General features: G+C 40.3%; 1 protein-coding gene across 1 annotated transcript in view; it reads right to left on the bottom strand.

Annotated features, from left to right (window-relative positions):
• EFCAB5 (EF-hand calcium binding domain 5) overlaps positions 1-10,206 on the bottom strand; it is a 155,488-nt gene that overhangs the window by 111,087 nt on the left and 34,195 nt on the right. The window contains exon 5 of the mRNA XM_006165478.1: positions 1,209-1,365. Within this exon, the coding sequence (XP_006165540.1) occupies positions 1,209-1,365 (157 nt within the window). The remainder of the gene's footprint in view (positions 1-1,208; positions 1,366-10,206) is intronic.

Raw genomic sequence — 10,206 nt, 5'->3', positions numbered from 1 at the left:
ACCCCCCCAAAAAAAAAAAAAAAACACTCATGCCAGGCACGTGTGCGTGCGTGCCCAAGATCCCGAGAGGAGAATGGAGGAAAAGGGATTGGGACGTAGCCATCTCCCCGGGGGGTGATTTCTCGCTGTCTATCTCTCTGTCTGGCGAGCACAGGTGCCCTATAGCAAAAACTTCTCCAAAAAAAAAAAAAGAAAGAAAGAATTCTTTTATTTTTTCCTTTGGAGAGGTTTTCGCTATAGGGCGCGTTTGCTCGCCAGACAGACAGAGAGACACAGAGAGACAGAAAGCAAGAAATCACCCCCCAGGGGGTATGGCCACGCCGCAATCTCTTCTCCTCCATTCTCCTCTCAGGATCTTGGGCACGCACGCACACGCGCCTGGCATGAGTTTTAAGCCACCGGGTCCAGGACGCGAACAGCGGTCGACTACGTGGGAGTCCAGCGACATAGCCATTACGCTAACTGCTGGTCCCAAGAAAGAATTCTTTAAAAAATAAATCAATAAAGTGGCTGTGCCATCTTGCATTCCCATTGACAGTGAATGAGTTCTCATGATACGGCTTGTCTTCTTTGATTCATATTCACTCACTCACTTTAAACCAAAGATATCCTTGGCACTGTATCTAATCAATTAGTATTTTCAAATCTATACACAGCTGAAACAATATTTAATTCTTAGAGTATAGTCGTCATCTAGAGACAAAAGACAGTGGTCTCTTGAGTCTCACAAAAGTACTCACAAACACACACACACAAACTCACAACAAATAAACAAATGAAATCTAATTGTAAAGATGAATTTGAGGGGACTTCAGCTAGAATTGAGATTTAGAATTCTAAATCTCTTTAGATTTCATTTTATAATGCTCAAGAGCAAATTGAGGCAATTAACTCTCACCTGAAAAGTGAAGAATCAACTTACCCCAACGGTACTGAAAATTTCAAGAGAGGCTTCTAGCATTCTCCTCAGTATTCTAATATTATCACCTACCTCACCTACCCTTCAATTCTAATATTATCCCCTACCTCACCTACCCTTCATATATAGCCCTTTTCTTTTCTTTTTTTTTTTTAAGAATACTTATTTAATTTTATTTATTACTATTATTTTAAAATTTGATATAGGGCTTGTGTGCTCACCAGAGAGAGAAACAGAGAGAGGGAAAGTGAGAAAGCAAGTCACCAGGTCCACATGGCCCCTTTCTTACCACCACCAGAGGGATCATTCCTTTGGGGTCTAGAATCCATTCATCAAACTGTTCCTGCAGAGCTTGCTTCCTCGTGTTGGCCACCTTGACTTTGACTTTGTTTAAGCATTCTCTTTGTTCTCTTTTCTCCTTAATATGCTCCTTCATCTTGGATACTCTGAAGGATGTAGAAATCAAAAATATGTTAAGACTTAGGTTTGGTTCAGATTGTACACGTGACAGATTATAGAGTTCAGAACCTCATTTAAACTTTGTACCTGTTGTTTCTCCAAGAAATAGTTCTTTTTTCTTTTCTTTTTTAAAGGTTTTTGCCATAGGGTGCACATGTGCTCACCAGAGAGAGACAGTGAGAGGGAAGTGAGAAATCACCCCCCAGGGAATGGCCATGCCACAGTTCCTTCTACTCTATTCTCCTGGGAGTTTGGGCATGCAGACACATGCACCTGGAGTGATTTTCAAGCCACCAGGTCCAGGACTCAAACCATGGTCAACCATGTGGGAGTCCAGTGCCTTAACCACTATTGCTACCTGATGGACCTATCCATGAAACATCCCCCACCCCCTTTTTTTAAAGAAGTTTTAGCTTTATACCATGTGCACTTGCCAGAGAGCAAGAGAGACAGATAGTGAGAGGAAAAATGAGAAATTGCCCCCACCCTGGGGGATGGCTACAGGACAATCCCTTCCCCATTTTCCTCCCGGGATCTTGGGCACGCATGCACATGTACCCAGTGTGAGTTTCAAGCCAGCAGGTCTGGGACGGGAACCACTGTCACCATCTATTGGCTCTGACATGAAATATTTCTTAATTCAAGCCTGTAGTGAGCCCTCCTTCCCCCAGCATTTGATGAATTTGTTGTTAATCATAGACTGTTTTCTACTACAAGTGTTATTTGACTTTTTATAGAGATAGGCCTTATTTTTCTAACTGAATACTATACCTAAGAAGCGTTGGTCCAGCTGTAGTGGCACAGGTAGGCCAATACAGGAGCCATATGGGAAGACCTTGGGTTTGATTCTAGGTCAACATGCTAGGCATGTTCCTGGCTGGCTGGAAGGCTGGGGGAGGACTACAGCATGCAAGGTCCTTTTCATGGTATGTCTCTTATTGCTCTCTAGTAAAGTAAAATAAAATAAACCTTTACAAAGAATTGGTGGGAATATAAATTAGTATAGCCATAATTGAAAAAACTATATGGATGGTTCTCAAAAAACTAAAAATAGAATTACTTTATGATCCAACAATCTCACATGTGGTTATTTACCCAAAAGATAAAAGATCAGATTTTGAAGAGATGTCTGCACTCCCACGTGCATTCACATAGCCAAGTTCGATGTCCATCAACAGATGAGAGGATAAAGAAAATAGGATATATACACAATGAAATATAATATAGCCTTAGGACCAGCAGTTAGCGTAATGGCTATGTCGCTGGACTCCCATGTAGTCGACCATGATTTGTGTCCCGGAGGGCTTAAAATAAAACTCACGCCGGGCGCGTATGCGTGCGTGCCCAAGATCCCGAGAGGAGAATGGAGGAGAAGGGATTGCAGTGTGGCCATCTCCCCTGGGGGGTGATTTCTCGCTTTCTGTCTCTCTGTCTTTCTCTGTCTATCTGGTGAGCGCATGCGCCCTATAGCAAAAACCTCTTCGAAAAAAAAAGAAATACTATATAGCCTTAAAAACGCAGGAAATTCTGTTACCTGTGACATGGATGGAACTGGAAAACATTGAGCCAGGCACAGAAAGACAAATATTGCATTGTCTTGTTCTCATGTATATGTGGAATCTAAAGCAATTGAACTCATAGAATCAGAGGGTAGAGACATGGTTACAGAGCCTGCAGTGGCAGAAATGAGGAGATGAGGGTCAAAGGCATAAAATCTCATCTCACAAGGAAGAATTCATTTCTTTTTCTTTTTTTTTTTTCTTCTTCTTTTTTTTGAGATCTATTGCATAGCATGGTGAATATAATTAATAATGTGTTATACATTTCAAAATTGCTGAGAGCCCCGCCTCAGTGGTATAGGCAGTAGTGTACTGATCTGTAGTACTAGAAGCCACATGGCCAGCTGCAAGTTCAGAACCCAAGTCAGTCTGAAAACACGCCAGGAAAATGTTTAACATTCTCCTTCATCTTGGATACTCTGAAGGATGTAGAAATAGAAAATATGCCCAAGATCCTAGAAGACTGGGCAAAGGGATTGTGGCATGACAAGACCCTGTTGAAGGTGCCTGTTTCTCTCTCTCACTCATGCACTCATATGCACTTTCTTTCATAAATAAAAATAAATAAACTTTAAAATGTTGCTTAGAGTAAATTTCAAATGTTCTCACCACACACACAAATTACTTGAGGTGATGAATCAAATAGCTTGATTTAATTGTTCAATATTGTATTTATAAATCAAAACATCACTTTGTACCCTATAAATACATACAATTATTAGTCCAGTTGCTGTGGCACAGTGGTAATGTGAATACCTTGTAAGGTTAGAAGCCATATGGCCAGCTATGGGTTTAGACCCCTGGGTTGGTTAGGTAGTATGCCAGGCACATGTGCAGGCACCCAGGATCCTGAAGGAGCTAGAGGTCTGGGGAAAGTGGATTATGGCAAGATGACAACCTAGTAAGTGTGTTCTCATGCTTTCGTGTGCATGCGTGTGCTTTCTATCATTATACATCCACATATACACATAACTACAAACTGTCAACTTACAATAAAAAGGAAATTACTAGGTAGTCGGGAAAGTCATGACATATTTTTCTGTTTTTCTATGTAAAAATGTGTCATGACTTTTTCAATGACTCAATCGTAAGGATAGCCTCAGGCCAGATTGGATGTTCTAAGGCCTTAAGGTAGTGAGCCTCTCCCCTGGACATAGAAATCATCTGGAAGGTTTCCAATTCCAGGTCTAGGCAGAAGCCTAGAAGATGCATTTTATAACAAGCATCCCAGGTCATTCTAATGCCTTGGACCAAACCTTTGAGAAATGAGTCTAGGAGTGTATCTTGGCCTACTACCTTTAGCTAGAGTCAAATGCTTTGACAGCCCTTGCTGAGGTACCCTTGTATTCAGCCAGAGCTTCATCTTTAAGATCGAGAAAGAGAATGAATTGTGATTTTTATTGTTCCTATATTCATCACTCCTATTAGGACTTCAGATACCTCCAAACTGGTTTTTATTGAAATCAAATGGCTTAGAATAATAAAAAAAAAATAACTGCCAGTTTTAAGGGCAATTTTCCCTCAAAAATATTTGAGGCAGGTCTTCATGTTTCAAAAAAGAATGGCTAAGACAAGCTGACAGATTCTGAAATGCAAAAGGATCTTTCAGTAAGAACTGGTAAATACCTCTGATAGTCCAAAAGAAATACTAAAATCTAAGTCATTACTTTATGCCCATATAAAACTTCAAAATTCTCTGGGAAAATAAACCTTCAAAAATAAACTTTTATGGGGACCAGCAGATGGTGTAGTGGTTAGAACACTGGACTCCCATGTGGTCAACTGCAGTTCAAGTCCCAGACCCAGAGACTTGAAACTCATGCCAGGCACATGTGCATGTATACCAATATCCCAAGAGAAGGATGAAGAAGAAGGGATTGCAGCATGGCCATCTCCCCACCCCCACCCCCACCTCCGGGGAGTGATTTTTCACTTTCTCTTTTCCATCTCTCTCTTTCTCTCTTATAAGTGCACATGCCTTCTAGCAAAAATTTCTCCAAATAAATAAATGAATAAATAAACAAACATTTATGTTTGAAAAGAAAAGCAGGCAAGTAGTTTAATAGTGCAGAAAAACCTGTGTTGATAGAAGATTAATATGTATTTTTTTAAGAGAGATTTTTTTGCTAGAGGGTGTTATGCACCTGCCAGAGACAGAAAGACACAAAGCAAGAAATCACTGCCCATGGGGGATGTCCATGCCACAGTCCTTTCTTCTCTATTCTCCTCTTGGGATTTTGGGCACGCACACACACATGCCTGGTGTGAGTTTCAAGCCGCCGGGTCCAGGACTCAAACCACGGTCAACTACAGGAGAGTCCAGCAACGTAACCATTATGCCATCTGCTGGTCTCAATATGTATTTTAAAGGAAATAACAGGTCCCTATGATGCAACTTCCAAGCAGCCAAACCGCTACCTACCACTTACCTCAGAGACCTTAGTCCCTTCTGTGTCTCTCCTGCTCTTCCCCTACTGTTTCTTCCTCTGCTGGCTTTATCTCTTTCTGTTTCTCTGCACAGCATTCTTCTCAACTTCTGTCTTTATTTCTGCAAGGCTCTCTGTTCTGTAGCTGTGACTTTTACCCAGGTTTTTCTCACTATTCGTTCATTTACTTACTTAAAAAGTCAGTCACTCACTGACAAATATTTATTGGGCACTTACCAAGGATGCTGCCATTAGAAAGCTGGGGATCCAATGACAGAACAGATGAGTAAACCATACCGTATAGTAAGAATCATCTCCAGATGCTTGTGCGACATAGAAATAGATTCAGAGTTGGTTATCTGTCATATTTCTGCCTGCTTGAGTTATTATTTAACCTTTTTTGTTTGACTAGATCCTCCATATACTTTAGGCTTCACCTCAAACATCATTTCCTCCTATTTATTGATGCGCATATTAAGAAACAAAATGTAGCTTTATGCTGCAAGGCCACTACACATGAGACTCCAAATATAATCCAAATGGATTTTTAAACATTTTTATTTATTATTATCATAATCTTGTTTATGGATTTTAAAGTGGCTATATTGCTCATTTGGGGAGTGAATAAAATTTTTCTTCTGTAGCTTGCATTATTTCATGAGGATGTTTACATGAATTAGCAGAATTTTATGGCATCCAAAACTCTCTCTCTTTTTTTTTTTTTCTTTACAGTTTGCTATCGGACATATGTGCTTGTCACAGATAGAAAGAGTGAGAGAGAAAGTGAGAAATCACGGCTCTGTTGGGGGGGATGGCCGCACCACAATCCTTTCTCCTCCATTTTGGGATTGGGGGAACTCATGCACGTATGCCTGGCATGTTTTTCAAGTCACTAGGTCCAGGATTTGAATTGTGCAATCAGCCACATAGGATCTGGTTGCCTTAACCTCCACACCGCCTGTTGGCCCAACATCCAAAACTCTTAACTCTGTGCAGTATGGGGTAGACATAACCTACAAGCAGATTCTAAGTATAAGTGGACTAGGAGAGAGAAAAAGCTAGTGTGGTAAATTGCAAAAATTATCACAAGTTCTTTCCTTTACTGTATACATGTCTCTGTATGCAATGTAACTTTGCAAATAGACTCCTACTTCCATGAAGAGATGAAGTCTATTTCTGCATCCAGTGTGTCTGCCTTTGCCCACGTGACTTGCTTTGGCCAATGGGCCATCAGCAAATAGAATTCAAGCAGAGAGTTAGAAAGTGCTTATACATTGGGGCTTGCTCTGTTTTATTGAACTCCAGAGCCCTTCCACTACCACCTTGGAAATGAGCTTAGGCTTTGTTGCTGGATGATTATCCAGTTATCGTCAATTGCTTTTGCAAACAGTCAGCCAACCACCAAAAAAGTAATTAAGGCCATCAACTGCCATCTTCCTACAATGCATGAGTATGTCCAATTGATACAGTGTGGAGCAGACATGAGTCATAAGCCTTACCCAAAGTTACTGACCCCAAAATCATAATCAAATAAATAAATGGTATTGTTTTAAAAGCCACTAAGGAGCCATATGGTGGCACAATGGCAATGCAATGCTCTGTGAGGCTGACCTCCATGGGAAACTTGCAGGTTCACATTCAGAGACCTCCCTGAACACTTGGGCACTCAAAGGCCCATGATCTGGAACTGGCTGAAGCTGGGGTGGATCATGGAGTAATGACCCTGTTGGGGTACCTGTCTTTCTCTCTTTCTGTGTCTTTCTTGTTCATGGAAGAAATAAATAAATAAAGTATTTTTAAAAATCACTAAGATTCAGGGTACTCTGTCATGCAGCCAAAGCTAGCTAGTAAAAGTCTACTCATATGAACAACTGTTTTGAGATGTCTTAAAGAAAAACACAGTATAAATCTAACTGTTGAAGACAGAGGCAAAGATGCTTTCCCACTCTTGTTGTGACCATCCAGAGTCTATTCATCCAGTGAAGCTATACAGGGAAAACATTCCACCTACAGCAACATTTGCATAGATTATATCAAAACTGAATGTAATACTTCATCAAAGTTGGTTTTAGCCAGTTTAAGTTGAAAATTGACCATGAACTTTGAGTGACCCCAATACACCAGATCATTATGAGACCTAACTGAAGACTCTTTCTTGACCACCGAACAGTGAGAATTATTTCAATCAATCATGTACAGATCTAAGGATAAACTCTATCCTATACAGTGTGATAGTATTTCTTATAAACATAGCCATTATGAAACTCCCTTCCTAACAATTAAAAACTGTTCCCCTCTGCAAACTGTTCAGTGAATTTTTCACTAGTGTATATTCTCTTGCCTGGCAAATTAATAAACTCAGATTTGTTTGTTCATTTTTCAGCTCTGGTGCTCTTAGTTTCTGAAAGCTAAACTGGACTTCTTGCCATTCCTGAAGCATGTTGATATAAATCCTGTGATAACTATTCCTATAACATCTATATATGACATGTGTCTATTTGGTTATCATACTAACTTAATTTTCACTTTCTTTTTTTTTTTAAAAAGAATTATTGTATTTAACTTTATTTATTTATTTATTTACTTAAATTTGACCACAGAGGGGACAGATTGAGAGACAGAGGGAAAGTGAGAGAGCAAATTGCCAGGTCTGGGACTCGAACCACAGTCCATCTGTGGGAGTCCAGTGCCCTTAACCACACCACCTGCCAGTCCTGTTCATTCTTTCTCTCTCTCTTTTTGTTTCAACACATATATTACTAGAAGAGCAGCCTCCTAATATAATATGTCATGACTTGAGGCCAGTAGGTGACATGGTGGTTAAGTTACTGGATGCCCACATGGTTAATTCTGGTTTGAGTCCAGACCTGGCAGCTTGAAAATCATGCCAGGCATGTGTGCACGTGTGTTCAAAATCCTGAGAGGAGAATGGAGGAGAAGGAAGTATTGCATGGCCATTCCCCCTGGAGGGTGATTTCTCACTTTCCCTGTCTCTGTCTCTCTCCACTGAGTATGCGCACCCTCTGGCAAAAACCTAAAAAGTATGTCGTGACTTTAAAAACATCTAAGGAATTGATTAATCAATGATACATTCTTTTCATTGCCAGAGGGTGTATGTGATCACCAAAGAGAGACAGGGGAAAAGGAGAAAGTGTCCCCCCAGTTATTTTTTATTAATTTTGCCAGAGGGTGTGTGGGCTCACCAGAGACAGAAAGGGAGAGGAAAAGTGAGAAATCACCTCTCATGGGGAATGGTCATACCCTAATCCCTCTCCTCCATCTCTCCTTTCCTTTGGGATTCTGAGCATGCTCATGCACCTGGCATGTTTCTCATGTTTGAATCTGGGGCTCGAACTGTACAGTCAGCTATGTGCGATCCAGCTGCTTCAACCAGCAGGCCACCAACTGCCCTCTAACCCTGCCATATTTTTTCTTCTATTGTCAGAGGACATGTGCATGAACCAAGAAGAGAGAGGGAGAGAGAGAAGAATTGGAAGAATGCATCCCCTCATGGGGCATGGTCATGCCACAATCCCTTCTCTTCTAGTCCTCCATCCTATCAGGATTTTGGACATGCATGTACATGTGTCAGATGTGTTTTATATGTCACTAGAGCTAGGATTCAAATCAAATCAATAATATTTGAATGGATAAATATTTAGGCCTATTTAGAATTTTATAAAATAAGAGAAACATTTATCATACCATTCTCATTAAATACTGATGATTAATTCTAGAGATTTCAAAATTAAACATTCAATTACTTCAAATTTTAAAAAGTGTGGAAATTAAGTTATACTCCTGTAGCCATCAGGCACTAAGATATGTCTCATAATAACCTTGTGTACCTAAAAACAAAAAAAGAAAAAAGAAAAAACAAAACTTTCCCCAATTGCTGAAGGTATAGCTGGAGTCCTGAACCTGGCAGCTTGAGAAAACCACTGGGCACATGTGAATTCATGCCTAAAATCTCTAAAGGAGGGAAAGATGGAAGAGAAGGGATTGTGATGTGACCATTCCCCATGGGGGCAGGGTGCTTTCTCTTCTTCTGTCTCTTTCTCTCTCTGCTGAGTACATGCACCCTGCAGCAAATACATACATATATATATATGTATATATATATATATGGATAAAATACATATGTATAATATAAAACAGTCGCTATCTTCAAAGAGATTGTAAGGATATAAAGAACAATTACATTAGAGGGTGCTAAGGGTCAGGATGAGTCTATAGTGTTTCAAAATATATAGAAAGATGGTTGGCCATAGTACACAGCAGTGATGCAACACTTGAGATGCTGACAACATAAGGGCAAGTCCCCAGTTTCTGTTCTGAGTTCTTCTTGTACATGCCTATGATCCTGCTAGCTGAGACTAGGGGTGGACAGTGGCATGAAGATCCTGTAAACATGTGCCCTGCTTTCTCTCATGGAAGAAATAAATAAACTTAATAAATAAATAAATAAATACATTATATGTGTAGGGGTGTGTGTGTGTGTGGAGAAAGAGAGAGAGAGAGAGAGAACCTCATCCAGACCATATACAACAAAGTTATCCCAGAGAAAGTGGTACTAGAGCTGATTCTGGAAGAAAAAATTAGCCAATGAGAGATACAAGGGCAATAATATTCTAAACAAAGAAAGCTGGTACTCTAGAATCTAGAAAAAAAATGTTTGGCTGGTGGTTAGTTGATATGTAGGAGACAGTAAAATTGTGCATAAAGAGTGCAGCCTATTGAAACCAGCAGGTGGCATGGTGGTAAAGGCACCGGACTCCCTGGTGGAAGCAGCTTGGGTTCCAGACTTGGCCGCTTGGTTTCTCACTTTGCCTCTCTCTTTCCA

Source organism: Tupaia chinensis, unplaced genomic scaffold (assembly GCF_000334495.1).
Source record: "Tupaia chinensis unplaced genomic scaffold, TupChi_1.0 Scaffold143921_1, whole genome shotgun sequence".
Lineage (NCBI taxonomy): Eukaryota > Metazoa > Chordata > Mammalia > Scandentia > Tupaiidae > Tupaia > Tupaia belangeri.
This window is presented reverse-complemented; position numbering and strand designations above follow the sequence as displayed.